The 18,290-nt window shown below is 38.4% G+C and overlaps 1 protein-coding gene across 2 annotated transcripts; it reads left to right on the top strand.

Annotated features, from left to right (window-relative positions):
• Positions 1–341: 341 nt before the first annotated feature.
• APOOL (apolipoprotein O-like) lies at positions 342–16,918 on the top strand. Of its 2 annotated transcripts, none has more exons than XM_014955302.1 (9): positions 342–404; positions 6,725–6,829; positions 7,432–7,551; positions 9,125–9,179; positions 10,086–10,184; positions 11,344–11,435; positions 12,374–12,460; positions 14,098–14,254; positions 16,015–16,918. In XM_014955302.1, the coding sequence occupies exons 1-9, from the start codon at positions 393–395 to the stop codon at positions 16,110–16,112; spliced, it is 825 nt and encodes a 274-aa protein (XP_014810788.1). In that variant the 5' UTR covers positions 342–392; the 3' UTR covers positions 16,113–16,918. The 2 variants fall into 2 exon arrangements, with proteins under 2 accessions (XP_014810788.1, XP_014810787.1); XM_014955301.1 differs by lacking the exon at positions 342–404 and adding an exon at positions 5,099–5,182.
• Positions 16,919–18,290: the final 1,372 nt, after the last annotated feature.

Below are 18,290 nucleotides of genomic sequence, written 5' to 3' on the forward strand. Positions count from 1 at the left end.
GGCTCTGCTTTCAACCCACAGCCGCTCTGCAGAGCGGGGCCACATCACGGGAACCGAGCTCCGTGCCTCGCGGAGCCGCCACAGCGCACCCGCTACCGCGGCTGTTTACTGAGCGACGCTCACTCCAGCCCGGCCCTCAGACGCCCGTCCCGCTCCCCTCAGGGTGCCCCGTCGCTGAGGGAACACCAGAGCCCGGCGCCCTCGGGAACTCCCGCTCCTTCCCCCGCGGTGGCGCCGGGCGGCCCAGCGCAGATGCTACCCCTCACCGGGCACCGGCCGGGCAGCCCTGGGCTCGGACACTGCCCCGCCGGGCCCGGCCCGCCCCCCGCGGCCCCGCCCCGCGCTCGGCCCTTCCCGCTCGCCGTACGCGGCCGCCCGGGGCTGTCGCTAACATGGCGGCCAAGGTGAGTGCCGCCTTGCGTGAGGGAGGTCGGTGCTGCGATGGCTCCCTCGGTCTGGGCTCCCCTTTCGCCCAGGGACCCGCCGCCTCGGGGGGAGCTGCAGGACGCCCCGTGGGGGCTCCCTCGGGAGCTCCCGGAGCAGCCGGCCCCGCGCGGCCTGCCCGCACCCCGTCTCCTGTCAGAGCCGGCCCGGGCACCTCCTGGCTGAGGGAAGAGAAGGGGCCCCTTCGGCCGCCGGGCCCTGCCTCAGGCTGGGGGGTCGCCCGCCGAGCTGTGTGTGCGGCCCAGGCCCGGCGGCTGCTCCGGCCGGAGCGTGGCTGAGGGCGGGAGGCGGAGGGGTCGGCCGTGCCCCAGGAGGGGAGGTGGTGCCCCCACAGCCCGTCCCCGGTGCCCGGCTCGCCTCGGCCCCACAGCTGCTCTGCGCCAGCGGGGGCGTCAGGCCAGGGCGGTTTTTGGGAGCGGGGACGCCCCTCAGCGTGTCAGCGAGGGCTCCCCTGAAGGAGGAGCAGGAAAGAGGTCTCGGTATCGCTTTCTCCGGTGCTGAAGTTGAGGTAGAAGGAGCTGGATCGAGAGAGTGGTTAAACTGTACAGCAGGGGCATTTCTGTTCTGGGTTGTTCTGCGTTTACTTAGAGCCACTGAAACGCCTTCCACTCCGTACGGGAGAGATGCCGGTTTGGCAGTAGCATTGTAAGTGTAGTGGTGTTAGGTCATCACTAAAACAGCAATCTTACAATAACGTGGTTGCAGACTAACAGGGTAGCAAGTATCTGAAGTATCTTTCATTGTAGAGACAACGTAGTGTCTTTAAACAGGGGAAAATGTGCCTGTAAAGATCTAGGCTTTTGCTGAAATAGGTGTTTCAGTTTTCAGTCAAACTGAGGAGTAGATTGCTCCCACGTGAATCTTCATGTTTACTTTTGCAGATCATTTAAAGTCTTTATGTACCTGCAAAGAAAAAGATGATGCAAATGAGGATAGCCAAAGGAATGAAAGTGAAGCGATTTACCTTAGTTTGTTAGACAACTAGACAAGTTTAGTTTGTAGACAAGTTGGTTCGTAAACAAGCACCTGAAAAAAGAAATTGTGTTTGGCTTTGTTGTATGCCTCGGTGATCTTGAAATAGCATAGTTTAATACATAAATCGGAATGATTCAGTGCCTTTGGTGAAGTGATGTAACTTTATGTGTGTTATTATTACTATGAAAAATTAATAGAGTTTTGTTCTTCTTAAGTTTTCACTCTCCATGGGTTACCATCTGGCAGACAAAGGTTAAAAACAAATCCATGGAGTGTCGGTAAGTTGACTTGAAGTGGAAGGATGCTCTGTTTCACTTGTGTGCACTTTTTTCGTGGTTGTCATTAGATATTTATAAAGAAATACATAACCAAATTAAAATACTGATTTCGGCTTAGAAGCTTCTGTCAATCATCAGGTCTCACGTAACTTCTGGGCAAAATATATCAAAAGGCTGTGAGACGGTTTTCTGTTCTACCTGAAGACCTCTTAGTGGTAGGAGAAAGCCATAAACCCATGTTGCTTATTCTTTGAATAACAGCTTTCCACTGAAAATATGACATACAGTAGCTGCTAAAGTTTTAATTTTACTCTGATCCTGGCTAGTAGGTTCTGCTTTATATAGAAGGCACCTGTATTAATATATACTTGCTAATATAGAAGGCACCTATATTAATATGTACTTGCATTAGATTTTTGCATGTAGTCTACTTCCATTACCTGTTCTCGTATTGAGGCTTGTTCCTACCTTCAGGGCAGGTTTCCTTATTTGTGCTCCACTTCTTGAAGCAAGTATACAGACTTTGCATTTTCAGTGGGAAACAATACTTAATATCTTGGAGATTAGCATAAATTAAATATATGGTTTTATTCTTTAGTTTGTATTCTGCATCTTTGGAGTTGAAGATAATAAATTCTTTGTAGTGATGTAATGATTTAACTTTTTTTTTTTGTGGAATCTGTATTTTTGATCTTTGATAGGATTCTAACACATTGAAGTGTATTGTTTGAAATGCAAAGACTTAAAGCCAAAATTATCCAGGTACATTTGACAGTTTCATTAATATATTTTGATTAGTGTTACTCTAGTTCTACTATCAAAAGGCATAGCTGTAACAATTTTCTGCTAGAGAGCATATAATAAATTTCTTCAGCAAATAATTGCTATTCAGCCTTCTCATCAAAAATAATGCCATGTCTGTTAGTCTGTGCTGTTTAGTGCTTTGAAATAACTGGTGTGCTTTTTATGCCTGGGAAAAAAACCAACCTACTGGCAGTGTGTGTTGCAGTGTGATGGCAGTGTCAGTAGCAAGGCAGTGGTATTGCAGGAAGTCTTCTGACTCTTACCATTGACCTTCCCCCATCCAGAGCAGGAGGGCTGGTAATTTCTAGTGTCTGTAATTCTGGTGATGTTTAGATCTGTATTCATGTAGAATTTATCTCCGGAAGATGTCATCTGGGCTCATGGCTTTTGTAACTGCTGGCATTTAGATCTGCTGCCATTAGGGACCGGGTGATTTTCTTTTGTTAGTTCCGTAGGGCTTAGGTCAGAGCAATAATTCACATAAACACAAAACTAGTAGTAAAATAAGAGCAGATGTTGAACTAAACTCTTTCAATTTAAAAAAATATAATTCCTGAATTCACTAAAGAGAAGATTTTTGTTGTTTGTTTGAATTGGGTATTTACTGATGTTCTGGAGTCATTCTACTGGTTGATTTTTTACAGCTTGAGCTTGTTGCAGATGTTTTTCCTAGTCTTTGATATAACTATGTGATCCTGCCATTTCTTAGTTTTTAGTAACTTCTTTGAGAAGATTTCATAGGTAAAATACCTTTTAATTTCTTTAGCTAAACAATATGTGACTTTCCTTTTTTAATACATAGTATCCTTTGAAGCAATTTTTAATAATTTTAATAGATTAATAATAGGAACAACTTAGCTAATTGAGATCTTTTTTAATATACCTAGTCATCAGATAAGGAAGATAAACAGCTCAATGCAGAAAAGCCTCTTGAGGGTAGCCAAGGTGACGTTGCTTTTCTTTTACCTCAGTTCTCTGTGATTTCAATAGAAGAGAGTGAAACCTTGGAATAATTGTGCCAGCGTGTTAGATAGTACGGCTGTTTGCTTGAATTTTTAAACATTTATGCATTTGTCTTCAGGCGTCCAAAAGTAAAGTAATTACTGTCAGTCAGGAATTGGACTACTTTCCTCATTCACAGTACTGCTTTCTCTTTTACATCTAGCACAGTTAACTCTTGTTGTGAATTTCTAAACCAAATTAATCAAATTTGTTAAGTGTTAGTGGCCAGCCCAGCCTAAACTATGACAACAATATAACTTTTTCATGGTTTCTCTCTTCTAAATTTTATTTTCCTTCTAGTATCTACTGAATATTGATGTATTGTCTTGGTAGCAGCATGCACTGAAATAAGCAATCCGAATTACAATACATTTTAAACAGTTTCCTTTAATAATGCTTTAAAAAGACAGACTTTCTTTGAGGATGGGTGTCCCTTTATAGATAATCTTCTGTATCTCAGGCTGGTCTAAGCAACATTATCAGAAAGACAGCTATTGTGTTAATTGGTTTCTATTTTGATGATTGCCGTTCTCTCTCACCTATTTTGTGTATCCTGGGGCTGTTCAGTGCCAGGAGAGCAGCTCTGCTGGGCTGGCACAGCTGAGTCCACAGCCTCCTGCTGATTTCTGCTGCTGAGGTGGTCGTGGCAGGCACAGAAAGGAAAAATGGCAAGTGCTCCTCAGTGTAGCAGTCATAACTGTGTGCTGTGATGTACTGTGTTAAATCATTGATGTTTAATATTAAATAATGTTATATGCTAAACCTTTTGTTAACAAGTGACTAACTGAATTTTTTCACAGTGCTGGTCAACATACATGGTATCAGCACGGCTGTATCTTCACGTATATAGGACTTTTCTCTCTAGATCTCTGGAATTGGTATCACCTCTTCCTTCTGACTATGTCTGCACTTGCCAGCATAGCTAGGTCACCATGGGAAAAACACAATTCTTTAGTAACATGATTTTTTGGAATCTCCCCCTCTGTCATGGTCCAAATCCAGACGCGTTGTTGGCTTCTATTGCAGTGTCTGCTCCCGCACCTGTGTGCACGTGTGGTGCCTGTAGGACCATCCTGGGGGATAAACAGGCAGCAGGTATAGAATCACAGAATGGTTTATGTTGGAAGGGACCTTAAAGATCATCTAGTTCTGTTATCAGAGCTCTTGCCTTCAAGTCTCTGCCAAGCCTGCCAGCCCACAGGGGAGAAGGGGTGACTCGGTCTCAGCCATCATGCTGTCCCCTTCTCCCCTGGCTGGGACTCCTGGTGCTGCAGGCTCCTCAGTTGTGTCCCCAACTTTCGTCCAGTAGCCATGTCTAGCAGTTCTGTATCCGTGTCCCCTGGGGCTGTTAGACTTCATCTGCAAAGGGAAAGTATTTTGGGGTGTCACTAGTGTAAATTAAGAGAATAGCACATGCTGGTCAACATGATTGTGTCTGCAGTGATGGCTTTGCCAGCTGGGATTTGCTAGCCCAGCTGTACTGGAGTTGTGGGGTTTTTTGACACTTCCAGCTGATGTAGCTGTATTTGAAAAATTTCCTAACGTCAACCTGGCCTGAAGAGAAAAATGGTGGGGTGCTGTTTCTCAAAGCAAAATGAGCTCAGTCCTAGATGCGTTTCTACTATTTCTGTATTGAAGAAAAGCATGAAATAAGTAGCAGCCGCCAGCAGACTTTTAAGGTGAGGCGATAATTATGCTGAGAAGAAGGTTTTGTTCTCTGAGGAGAGGGGAGAGCACATTGGCTGTGTGTTAAGAGCAGGAATACTATATGTTAAGACCGTTAGTGTAGAGAAACCTGAAGTAACCCTTCCGCTCCTCAGCCTCCAAGCCAAAAAATGCAACTGAAGAGTAATTTTTAGCTTTCCCCTGCAGCTTTCAGTTCGGGCATTGCCTGCTTGCCCCTTCTTTTGTAACAGTCTTCTTATCATTGCAGCATCCTCCTTTGTTCTCCTATGGCTTTGTGTTTCGTTGTGATTGTAAGATCTGAAAGTTTTGCTATAAAGATCACAGAGTTTGCTTTAGAAGTGATAGTGTTTTGCTGTCTTGAGTAGTTTAATCTGAATGTCATTGATATCTCATGACTGAGCTAATTCAGGGTGGTGCTTTTGCATTTCTTCATTTTCATTGTGTTTTCGTTATTGCCACTAAATACTGTGAAGTAAATCCCACTCCTTTGACAGGATGTTTCCAATTGAAATCTGAGATAACAATGAGGATATAGTAGAGTATTATACTAGGGATCTAAGGTATTTCCCAAAATGAAGTTTATTTTTTCCCCACTTTTCTATTTTTCACTGTCATCTCTATGCAGATCACGGGAAAGTTTTTCACACTTGTTTTCACATTTTTAAAGTTCCAAAAATACTTCAGATGAGGAACAGAAGAGTTTTCACTGATACAGAAGAAACCATAATCTACCTAAGTTTCAGATACTTCAATGTGCTGGGCCAAGTTTTTTAAGTATATGTGTAGTATAAGCCAGCACGCTTAATACCAGCTCTGATTGGGATCTTAAGGCAATAATTTAAAAAAATAGTCACATGAAGCTATCTTTGAGTTTAAGCTTTGTGTAATACATGGTGGTTTTTTCCAAACTAGTGTTTTAAGTAGACATCCAACTCTCATGCTGAAACCTGTATTTCTGTAATTTATATTGTAACATGCATGATTCAAAAGGTTGAATAGGTGATTTTAAATTCCAGTTACTGCTATGTATTTTCATTTATTGTCAACATATGGTTATTCCAAACAGGCAGTAGTTGGACTGTTCCATGGATTTGAAAGGCGATGACATTTTGTCTCATGTCATGGAGAACTCCTGTAAATGAGATGGAGGTGCTTTTTGCTGAAACAAGAGTCATTCATTGACTTGGAGTAGTTGTAGGTTGAATAGATTAGAACTTAATGTACCTTAAGGGATGATGAAAGCTTCAACATGTCTTTGAACACAAAATTCTCCTGGTATTCAACAACCTAATATCAACAACCTAACTGTTTGTTGTCAGTGAACTCTAGCTTTTTCTTTACCATTGTAATTTGAGAAAATCTTTGTATAAGACAGCAGAGGTTCATAAAGGGAGTATTGTTTTTAAAAGGTTTTAAGTGTGGCTTGTTTAATCACATATTTGATCAAGCACAACATAATAGTAAAATCCAGATTTTACTGGAGTGAAGTTTTTGTTTCTGTGTTAAGATGGCCTTTTTTCATCTCTCTGTTTCAGGTGGCAAAGCTGGCAGCTGTTTCTTCTGGACTGCCATTTGCATGTATTACTGTATATGCAGCAGCAGAAAAGGAAACAAAAAGTCAGCTTGTGAAGCCAAATCAGGTAAGGATCTTATAGTTTGTCAGTCTTTAAAATAATACTAGAAGAATCTCTTTCCATTGAATTATATTACCCAGTAAATAAAATACATAGCTAAGTAATATCTGATAATAAAAATTACCTCCTAAATAACTGACTGCTATAGCACAAAAAAACCATCAAGTATTACAATAGTAAGTTAATGAAAATGAGATAAAACTTAACTATTACATTATTTCCAGACTGAAGCCAGAGAAGGTAAAAGAGTATAATACTTACTGATAAGTCTTTTTCTATTGTACAACTTCTAGTAAACGTGTGCATCTTCCAATTATTCTTGCTCATACTTTTTCTGAATAAAAGATGTTTTCACCCTACTGAGTAATTGTACTTTTTAGAATGCATACAATACTTTCAGTTTTCATTTCTAAAGAATTAACCTGTAGTTAAGCTTGTGTAAAGTTAAGTTTGTAAATATAAAAGAGCATCATTTGATATAGAGGTTTTATACAGAGAGATAAGTGGGAACACTTAGGATTTGTGGTCTTAAAAAACTCCATTCAGTGTAAATAAAAACCAGAATACACAACTGTCTCCCTGAAGTACAGTTATGCTTTTCTTTCCAGCTCCCAATTTATTGTCCACCACCTCTGAAATCGAAATACATTGAAGAACAGCCTGGTCACTTGCAGAAGCAATTTTCTTCAGTAAGACAGACAACCGGCCGCTATATTGGATGGTGCAAGGTAAGAAATACCCACACCCAAAGTTTCCTACAATTCCTGACAATGCTAGACTGAAACATTGAAAAAACAGCATACTTCACTCTGGAGCTTTTTGTGCAGTTCCCCGTGTTAGCGTACACCTACAATTTTTAGCGTACACCTATAATTTAAGATGTAAAAATGAACTCTTCTCTCATTTTTCTCTACTGTACTTACAACAGGGAACATATGTGTTCTTCCTATTTTCCAAATTCAAAGGCAGTGACATAAAGAGGTCCCTTTCAGTCAATGCTAAACTGGGTCTAGGCCAACCCACAATGTCAGGTTCAGAAATATCTCTTGGTTAACTTCTACAGCAAGAGTGATGTAGCTAAATTCTTCCTGGCATTGATAACATTTAGGAATCTGAAATTCCAGGTTAAAGTCCATGGAGAGAGAGCGAGCTGTTTCCAAAGGGCAGGTTAAAAGACCTGATCTAGGTGCTTTAGGAAAGACAATCTGAGTGCATGCAATGGAACTATTAAAGCAGGCTATTACTAACTAGTCATCAAAAAGACCTCACAACTCTGTTATTGAATATTCTAGGCATAGAAGAAAACGTGGCATCTGTCACCTTTCTCTTAACTGCTGGTAAATGACAGCTTTACCCTGGCTGCTGTTAGTATGAAATTTTATGCTTGTATTTTTCTCTTATAAACAAAGTAGTCCCCATTATTTGAAAAAGGCAAAGAAATCAAAATGTCTTCCTGTATTTTCTGTAAATTTGTATCCAACTGGTCTGTGAAAATTTTGTCAGTGACTTCATAACGGAAATAATTCAGTTATAAATCTGTATCAAACTTTTCCATGCCTTGAATCAAGTGAGTGTTTCCAAAATTGACTAGCAGTGACCTCTGGTGGTACAAATTATGTGTTACTGCAAACAAAATATTTCGATGAAATAACTCAAGATGACTTTCCTTAATCTCCTAAAGAATGTGTATTTATGCAATTTGTTGAGACAATGATACTAATAGTAGGTTAGTAGAGGAGTTTGTGTTTTTTTCAGTAAAGACAAACTTGTAGTTAAATAAATTGACCAGTTTGAAGGGAATGATATAAACTCCCTTGACGTTGAGCACACCAAATCAGTATTGCTTGTCTTTAGCAAAACTGAGCACCATTTTTTACAGACTAAAAGACAAAGTCAGTTTTACTGGGTAAGTCTCTTTAGGGAAGAGGAGATTATATTGTCTTATTGAATTTTCTTATGTTATACAGTTGGCATCCAGATGTTTTGCCACCCTACACTACAGTGTCAATTTTGAAAGTGATCTTACTATGTTAAAGGTCTTTTTAAAAATAAAATATGGATGGAAGATTTAAAAAATATAAATATGGTAGTTGAAAAGGGGCTAGGTGTCAGCACAGCCTCTGTAGAAGTTCACTGGTCTGGTTTGGGATTTTTTTAAAGTTACATAATAATTCTTCGTTTCATTGTGCTGAGCCGTATGTGTCAGCTGAGTAGTTTTGTACTGAAGACATGTACTTTTGCAAAGATTTTATATTTATTTTGTGGTGTGGGTTTTTTTGGTGTTGTTTTTTTTTTTTGTAGGATGCTTTTGTCTTTGTTAAAAATGGAATAATGGATTCAATTCAATTTGGAAAAGGTAGGCAAGTCACATATTTCTGAATCGAGTTTTTTCTGTTGTTTCTCCTTGCAATTTAGAAAGACGGTTGAAACAGCAAATTCTAGTGACAGGGAGGAGGAGAGGTAAAGGGGGGAAGGGGAGTGCACTGCAATGCTTTCTGCAAGTGTCGAGACAAAAAAACTGGGACTGCTGTTAATTCACTGTGGAGTTTCATTCTGTCTGAAATGAGAGACATGACCAACTAAATAGTATTTGTTATACCTTTGATTTTAGCTTTGTTCTTATCACAGAGTCATTGAAGTTAGAATCTGTACAGATCCATAGATCTCTCTACAGATCATCTAGTCCAGTCACCTGCTTCAAGCAGGGCCAAAACAGGTTACTTACACCTCTGTCCAGTCAGGTCTTCAACATCTGCAGGGATGGAAATTCTACAACTTGTCTTAATTATAAAAATGACTTCTTAATTGTAGCACAAGTTACAAGCAGTATTTGCATTGAAGTTCAGTATAGGTAACAGTTATTTTCCTTAAAAATAGTATATTGGGAGATTCCAAAATATGTGTTGTCTCATTTAACCTGTATTAACTCACAGTAAAATCAAAACTTAAAATTATGCTTTCCTTTTCCTTTATTAAGGACTAACATTTTATAAAACACAAAAAAAGTATCTAAGGAGGAAAGCTGTTAACTTTGCTGCTGTGTTATGAGGACTGTGATTCAGGTTCTAACACAGACTGCAGAGTGTGCATGTGGAAAATAAAGCATTCATTAACCAAAAATCCAGTCTTGGACTGTTTTCAGTTTTGGATATTCATAATTTTACTTCTATCTTTATTAAGTGGGAAGCAAAGTAAACAGATTAATATTGAATTGCTATGCTTCTTTTTTTTCCTTCTTTTTTTTTTTTTTTTTGATTCTAAGATGCTTATGTTTACCTGAAGAATCCACCACCAGAATTTCTTCCCAAAGTTGGTGTAATTACAATATCAGGCTTAGCTGGTGTAGTGCTGGCAAGAAAAGGTAGGATTTTTTGATTATTTTCATTATTGATGTGTTGAATATGTAGCATGTAGTAATTTTAATGGTCAAAAGATTTTCAGTTCTGAAACATAGGCAAAAGCCTATGTAACTAGTATGAAAAAAAAAAATCTTTCCTGATAAATTTAAGGAACTTTAATAAATATTTCTTTCAGAAGCTGGCTAAGGCCTAATAGAGCAGGACTATATAGTCATTTTTAATGGTGAAATCAATGAAAATTCAAACTAGGACATTTGTTTTGAGTTTGTTCATTATTAGTTTTCAGAAACAATGTATAGGAGGAAATTGGAGAGAAATTATAACAGGTAAGGTTACTGAATGTAGTGAAAACTAAGGGAATTTAGAGGGAAGATGCTAAAGAATGTTGGCATTTGGCTAACAGGTACCGGAGACTACACATTGGAAGGCACGTTTTCAGCAGGTTTGAAGCCAAAAGGGTAATTTAATAGACTTCTCCTTTCAAGATAGAGGAATAATGCTTAACCTGCCAGAACACATTGTTCAGAAAACGTTAATCCATAATACCTAGTGGGTGTCTGTCTGAGTCATCAACACAGTCGCAGATCAGTGAAAATGTTTTTTTGTATCACAGAATCATATGGGTTGGAAGGGACCTCTGGAGATCATCTCTTCCAACTCCCCTGTTACTTCTTGGTGGACGGATTTAAAAAAAAAAAAAGACTTGGGGTTGAGAGTCTGTCACCAGGGCTCCTTGTCAGCAGCCAGGAACGTGAGCCTGGCCCAGCCATTCTCACATTTGAACAAAGAGGCCCCAGTTTCCAGGCTCCTGGCTGCTCCGAGTGCTGCTGCCTGTGTCCTGAAGAGAGTGTGCATGGAGCTAGTGAAGAACCCCAGCAGCTCCTAAATCACACAGGCGCTTTTCTCATTTTTCACAATATTGGAAAATCTAGTTTGAGCATCAGTTTCTTGAATAAGAATTAATCCCAAAGTACCAGTGTCTCCTGCAAACGTGACTCTACTAAACTATAATCACACTCTGTATTCTCTCCTTCAGCCGTTGTGGGGATAAGTTTGATGTAAACAATGGTTAGGGGTTGAACAATTGTGTTTAATTGATACAATTACTTAGCTTTACATTTCACTGGTGTCTAATTATTTGAAATATTTGGCTTTCTACAGGTTCTAGATTTAAGAAAATTGCTTACCCATTGGGACTTACTACTTTAGGAATTTCTGTGTGTTACCCAGCTCAGTCAGTGGTATTTGCTAAGGTAAGTTTGCTTGAATTTTAATATGGATTTAACAGTGAATTTAGTCATAGCTTTCCCATTCCACTTGAATAAGTGTCATGGGACTAGGAGTCAGAATTCACATGCATCTTCATTGAAGCTTCCTTAGTTCTAGAGTATGTAGGAAGATCGCAAAGACCTATACTGTGGTTAAAATCTTTGGACTGTCTTGCATTGGTAAACTGATATGTTGGTTTTTTCTTATATGCAAATCAATGAGGATTACAGTTTCTCAAGAGGCAGTGCGATTTCTTGGCTTGTTGTCATAAGACTTTAAATGTCGGGGTTGGAAGCTGGAGAAATGAATAGGAGTGCTACACTCGATGTTATGACCTGTCTCAGGAAGCTAAATCCTTGTTTCCTGCCTACTTCACATTATGTATCGTGTTTTGCACAGTTTTTTGTAGCTGCAGTTGTGAAGTATTCTGTTTCTAGAGCATTTGTGAAAGTACTCCATAATTGCTGCACTATTATAAAATTACTTTTTGAAAATAGAGTGAAGGATTTGGCCATTTGTAAAACAAAGCACTGCTCACTAGCATGGGCCAGGTCATCTTTGGGGTTTTTTCCCTTTGTGTTACTGTCTTTGATCATTTCCAACATAGCAAGGTAAGTTTGGATCCTTCAAACTGCTGCTGCAGCCTGTTGTGCTAACATTGCCAAAACACCGTTTGCTGATCAGGTTTTGATTTCATTTTGAGTAGGTGGATGTAGCATGTGAATGCTACCTGCAGATTTCTAATACCAATTTAAACATTATTTAGGGTTTGCTTGATGTAAGAGAGAGTCTTGAAAAGTAAATGATTGGGATGTCTTGGTATGGGGTCAAGCATATTCTCATGCAAATGCATTTATTTGAATGGTCTGTGTATCTTGGGATTTTTTTAAAATAATTAAATCACCTTTGTCTAAACAAATAGGTAACAGGAAAAAAGTTACTTTCTGCAAGCCATCAAACCTATGAAGCTGCGCGATCACTATGGGCAAAAAAAGAAGATGTCACCAAGGTACGCTTTATGGAGTAATGACTGTAACTCATAAAAATTCAGCAGCGGAAAAAAGTAAATGAGAAGGTCAAGTACTATTCTGCTGATACTGTATAAATTACTAATTGCGTTGTGAGGCACAAAAACCCCTCTGATATTTTTGTAACTTCAGAGTTTAATTTATGTTATACCTTTCAGACCAATAGATATTGAAATCCCCTGTATAGTCCCACAAGACATGCACAAGAGAAGATAGTTTCTCTTTTGATCTTAAAAATAATCCATTCTGATTCAAGCTTTGGTCCTAAGCAGACCGCTGAATTTAAGATAAAAACACACATGATTAGAGTAGGTATGAGCTTATTCTTAAACATACCAGTGAAGGAAATTCCACAACTCTTCTAGATAGTCTGTTTTAATTACCCTGTGATATACATTGTCCCTGTCTGATTTTTTCTTTTCCTTGCTGTGTCTTCATTGCAGCTGTAGTGAATTAATGGTCAGTAACCTCTTTATATTTCCTTATTACATAAGGAAAAATTATCATGGTTTTTGACATAATCTTCTCCCTAGTATAACCTTTTCTTACAGAGTAGGGTTTTGAACTCTTACCTAATTCTTGTTCTCTTCTGAGCTTTCTCTAGTTTCTCACCATTTTCTGATTTTAGTGATTTGTGTGTGGTTTCTGTTGTTGGTTGTTTTTGTTAACTGAAGTGGTCAAAATAGGACATAGTAAACCAGTTGAGACCTTGCCAGCTCTAAGTAGAGGGGAATATTAGCCTCCAATAAATTACATATGGAATTTGGGTTATTACATCCCATAATTAAACATGTTGTTTCTGAACCTGAAAAGGGTTTTCTCCAGTGGAAATTTAAGAAAAACCCTGATAAAAGTAGTACTTCCCTGAGTAAAAATTCTGCTTTGCACAATGATTTGGGTTTTTTTTCACTTTTTAAAGAAAATGGAAGTTTCTCAATCCTATTAACATTCAGAAGTATTTTGCTTTACATTTGTGGTAATCATTTGTATGCAATCCTCACTTTTTATTTCCACTGAGGAACACAAATGGAATTCTGAATTTTGAAAATGAGATTCAAGTAAATGTCATTAGAGTGATAGCGAAATAAGAATTGGTGTGGTAAAGAAAGTTTCTGCTTTTTGTCCCTAGTGAAGCCTGTTCCCAAAACAGTTGGGTTTTTTTCATTACTAGGGTGTTACCATGATTTGTCTTTCGATCTTCTGTTAACTAAGGATAGTAAGTGTTCTGTAAAAACTAAATGCTACTTCAGTCTTGTGTAAGACTCTATGTTCCTCCTTTGTAAATGGACAGTGACTTCCTTGTGAAGTGCTTTGAGGGTGTCAGGTAAAAGCACAATATAACACTTAAGTGTGTACTCATGACAAAGTAAATTCCCTTATGTGTGAACCTGAAGTTACTGTATCTGAACTGTGGGGTTCTTCAATGCATTTTATTTTTTCCAGCTGTGTTCCTTGTGTGCAGCTCACTTTAACATCATTGAATATCATTGTGTGATGTCATACCTAATTTCATTAAAGATAAGCTTTCAGACTTGAAAGCTTCTTTTCATTTTTGCAATAATGTATTAAGCATAAACCCACGTGCATTTATTTTTTTTTATTACTATTTGGTTCACAGCTGCAGCAAGAGTCAAAATCAGTTGCGCAAGAAGATAAGAAAAAGAAAGAAATTTCTAGTACAAAACCTGAATCCGCTGTTGAGTCCAGATCATTTAACAGAACAGAATCTTCTCCAGTAGAGTCTTGGAGTAATAAAGATCCAGTGCCTTCATCAGGTGAATTAAACAATTCGAGTGTAATCCCAGGGCAACTTGCAAATCCGATAACTTGACTTAATTTTCTAGTTTGTAGTTACTGTTGCTTTAAAATGGAGCAGACCATCATAGCACATTAGTCCTGAGAATATTCTGCACGGTGTCATTTAATATGTACTTCAGAGCCTCAGGGAGGCAATAATTTTCTCACTGTGGACCCTGTCACAGTATCAGAATTTTTATGTATTTGTTGTTCTCTCTCAATAATGTTTTCTTTCATTCCATAGGGTGTGGACCATATCCCATATTATTAGCAATAAGATGATATCATCAAGCATTTCTGTTAAACACCTAGTTTAAATTATCTTTCTGTTGTCAGAATACCATAACTTTATTTAAAGGATTACTGCTGGATTTTTGGGAAAGCAGCTAAGTTGAATTACTGTTCATTTCTCTATACAGGTTCTGTATCTTCAGATACTGGTAAAAGAGGGATGTGCAATTGACAAATTTTGCTAGGTTTTTTGCAGTGGTGCTCTTTGTGCATCTTAAGTGGTTGAGATAATTGACTAAATCATGTAATGGCATATTTAACACAGAAATATTTTGATAGGTCAATTGCTAAGAGAAACAGTGAAAATACCTATTAGAGGACAGAATTTGTTTTAAAATAATGTTAACTTTTGTAGGGACAGTTTCTGAATTTTACCCCTCACTTAAGCTTGCTTACTTCTATTGTGTTCTTTACCAGAATATTTTTTTTTTTTTTTCTGGAAAGCAAGTAGAACATGTTTGGATGGGGTTTTAATATTTTTTCCTTTTATTTTGACTATAATATACATTCATATCCTTTTTGCTTTGCCCCTGCATTTTCTCTGATTTAATTTGTGGAATACTTAGATCTTCTTTTACATTTGCTTCAGGCCAGACTATCTGTAATGGTTTTATGTATATAGATATCTTCTGTCTTTGCTTTTGTGGGTGGAATTAGTTCATGTCCCTAATACAGCCAAAAATGTCCATGCCCTAAATTAATATGTGTTGTCAGAGATGATTATTTTCGCTAGTCCAGACGGGTAAAACTTTCAGAAGAAAATAGCACCCTTTGTTAAACTGACTCATGTAGCTGGAAAAGAATCAGACTCGTAGTAGGAGGCACAGTCCTAGAACACCTGCCTTTCTATTCTTTTCAGTCCTCTGGAATTGCAGTATCATTAAATATGTCATTCTTTCTGCATTGTCATTCAGGATGAGTGTGAGGGCTTAATGTTTTTGTAAACCCAGTTCTTTGTTTTTGGAAGTCATGAAGTGAAACTAGGTAAGAATGTTTGCCTTAATTTGGAATTCTTACCATCTGGCAGTAGCTTCAAGAAAGATACTGGTTCAGTTGGTTTTGAGAGACAGCTTTGCTCCTGGGAGCAGTGGGGGAAAAAATATTGGAGAGTTTTTTTCCATGTCCCAAACTTTCTCTTCTGTTCCGTGTGTAGTGAAAGGCATGACTATTTCTTCTGTCACCCTGCTGTGTTCAGGAACTAGTATTAAATCATACAGATTAGGAGGAAGACTTGCTCTCCATCCACTGCTGTGTGCTAATGATTACAGCATGCCTTCATTGTCCTTTTTCACTTACCCAGTTTTAACTAGAACATATTTTGGTATTTTGTGTTTGGCAATACAGTAATTCTCAAAATGTGTCAATAAGCTTTTTTTTTTTTTCTACAAATCAAGTAAATCAAGTATATATGTATTTTTTAATTAAACTTCTTTAATATCTCTAACAGGAGCAGTGAAGACACCAAAATTTAAGCCTGATCCAAAACTTATGGACCATGGTCAGTCCAGCCCAGAAGATGTGGATATGTACAGTACTAGAAGCTAAGACAAATCTGCTTACAAATCTTTGTAAAGTATTACAGATAAGGGGGAGGGAAGAAGGGAAGGAGTAATTCTTACAATACATACTCTGTGAGCTATAATTTAATCAGGTATTTTCTTATATCCCAATTTGTATTATTGACTTACATGATTCTGTTCAGTGAATATTTTGTTTATCGCTACTTATAAGTGGTGAGAATTACTCATTGTCCATGTCATTAGTGAGACACTGAGAAAATGTCAGTGTCTTCTCACAAAGAGTTTTCTCTTGTGCCAAGCTTGTTAATAAATGTCACTTCACAAAGGATATTTGAAAATGTAAACATATCTCTATACTTCGGCTCAGATGTTCATTGATCTGAAAGAAGAATGTGGTGGACGGTGTTTGCAGAGGCTTCTTTTGTCTTTTTTCTTGCACCTTTGGAATGAAGTGCAATTTCTTATTGGTCTTGAGTACCCTTAAAGAGTCAGTTGTTATATCATACGAATAGCATCATCTTCACTGCTTGTATAAACAAGTCACTTGTTCACAAAGGTGAATGGGAACAACTTCTTGTCCTGCATGCTTCTTGTATATTAAAATGTCACTTAAATTGGGAAAAAATGCACACATAATTTCTAAATCATCCTTTATAGGCTATGTATTAGTTTTCACCAACTCCTGATACCTTGAAGAACTGTATGCAAGTCTATGAAACTGATACTGTTTGAATTTATATTGAATGCATTAGCAATCTTGAGGAAGCTGGAAACTTTCTGTAGTTTTCAGGTTTGAAGTGCTGACAAGTATTAAAAATGCAGAAGTAATAAGCAGACAACTTTTTCTTCCCAGAAGTTTGTATGCAGTACCCATTGATCTTGGTAGGATATCTGTGAAATTCTGTATTTTTCCATAACAATGGAATTGGAAATGGATTAAGTTTCCTAGGATGAAACTTTCAAACTCTGCTTTTTTCTTTGTGTAAATCACTCTACTTCTGGTCATCTTCCGTTTCTCTTTAAAACACTTTTATAAGGGTTTGAATAGATCTAGTGGTCTTCCTCTGACTGAGTGCAACTCATTATCAGTACCCAATGATAATGAGCCTGCTGCCTTGAGGTAGTCTCATCTTTATCTGCTGTGGCAGTTTTCCTAGTATAAACTGCAAGAAGGACACTGTGCTGGTAGTTTGTCCTTCGATCTGTTAAAATCTCTTATTGTTCCATTAATGAAAATATGTGCTTTGTTGTAAAGTTGAAGGGGTGGTGCAAGAACAAACTGTACAAACAGATAGTTTGGTTGGAAGACTTAAACCTGAAAAGAAATCCTGCTTCATATGAGTGGATTCTTGGCACCAGGATATGAAGGGATATTTGCTCCTGCTCTCCATGAGAAGAGATTCCACAACCTGATTCCTTTTTCCACGGATACTAATGCAAATGACTCGTGCAATACAGGCAAACAGTAGTCCTAGTGTCACTGTGGGACTAGCAGAAGTTGTGAGGAGATACTGCACGATGGGATGTGCACGAGGCACAAATGAATGAGCGAAAGAATAAGTAAGGCTTTTCTGATGGTTCAGAAACAGATAAGTATTGAGATTTCTGAAATCCAGATTTCAGGCAAAGTGTTGGACTTCGTTATATAGAGTCCAATGGAAGGTGAAGTCAGTAAATATGAAGTGTAAAGAGAAGGAATTCTCTTAGTTAGACTTGCTTGGGATGGCTGACTTAGAATTAAATGTATTTTGTTTCTTTATTCATCTCTTAAGGCCCAGGAAACTCAGAAATCAGGCAGCAATCAGAGCATATTAAATCAATTTTCACACAGCTCCTGGACAAGACACATTTAGTGTTCCATCACAGAGAGAGGAGTAGAAAAATTAGATATCTTGGCTACATATACCATTTCCAGGGAAACAGGTGAAGACATAAGGCAGGAAGTGAACACAAGGAAGAAATGATTTTCAAATGCAAGACTGGATGGCAGAAATGGTATTATCTATCTCCCTTTGATCAGATTCTGGATTAAAAAAAAACATAGAGGAAAAAACATCTGCTCTACTCTTAGATTACATTTAAATTCTAACTCGTGTCCTTTGAGTGATACACTACCACAAGTCAATGAGAAAGGTAAGATGATGGTGGTTTGCATGGATTTTTTAGGGGTTAACTGTGGTGATGTTTTTCAGCACATGGAAAG

This window comes from Calidris pugnax, unplaced genomic scaffold (genome assembly GCF_001431845.1).
Source record: "Calidris pugnax isolate Ruff unplaced genomic scaffold, ASM143184v1 scaffold38, whole genome shotgun sequence".
In the NCBI taxonomy this organism is placed as follows: domain Eukaryota; kingdom Metazoa; phylum Chordata; class Aves; order Charadriiformes; family Scolopacidae; genus Calidris; species Calidris pugnax.

Excerpts from the sequence above, each read along its gene's own strand:
- APOOL (XM_014955301.1), top strand. The coding sequence starts at position 5,114 with ATGCGTTTCTACTATTTCTGTATTGAAGAAAAGCATGAAATAAGTAGC. Across the intron at positions 9,180-10,085 it reads TTCAATTCAATTTGGAAAAG|ATGCTTATGTTTACCTGAAG; the intron begins GTAGGCAAGTCA and ends TTTGATTCTAAG. Across the intron at positions 14,255-16,014 it reads AGATCCAGTGCCTTCATCAG|GAGCAGTGAAGACACCAAAA; the intron begins GTGAATTAAACA and ends TATCTCTAACAG.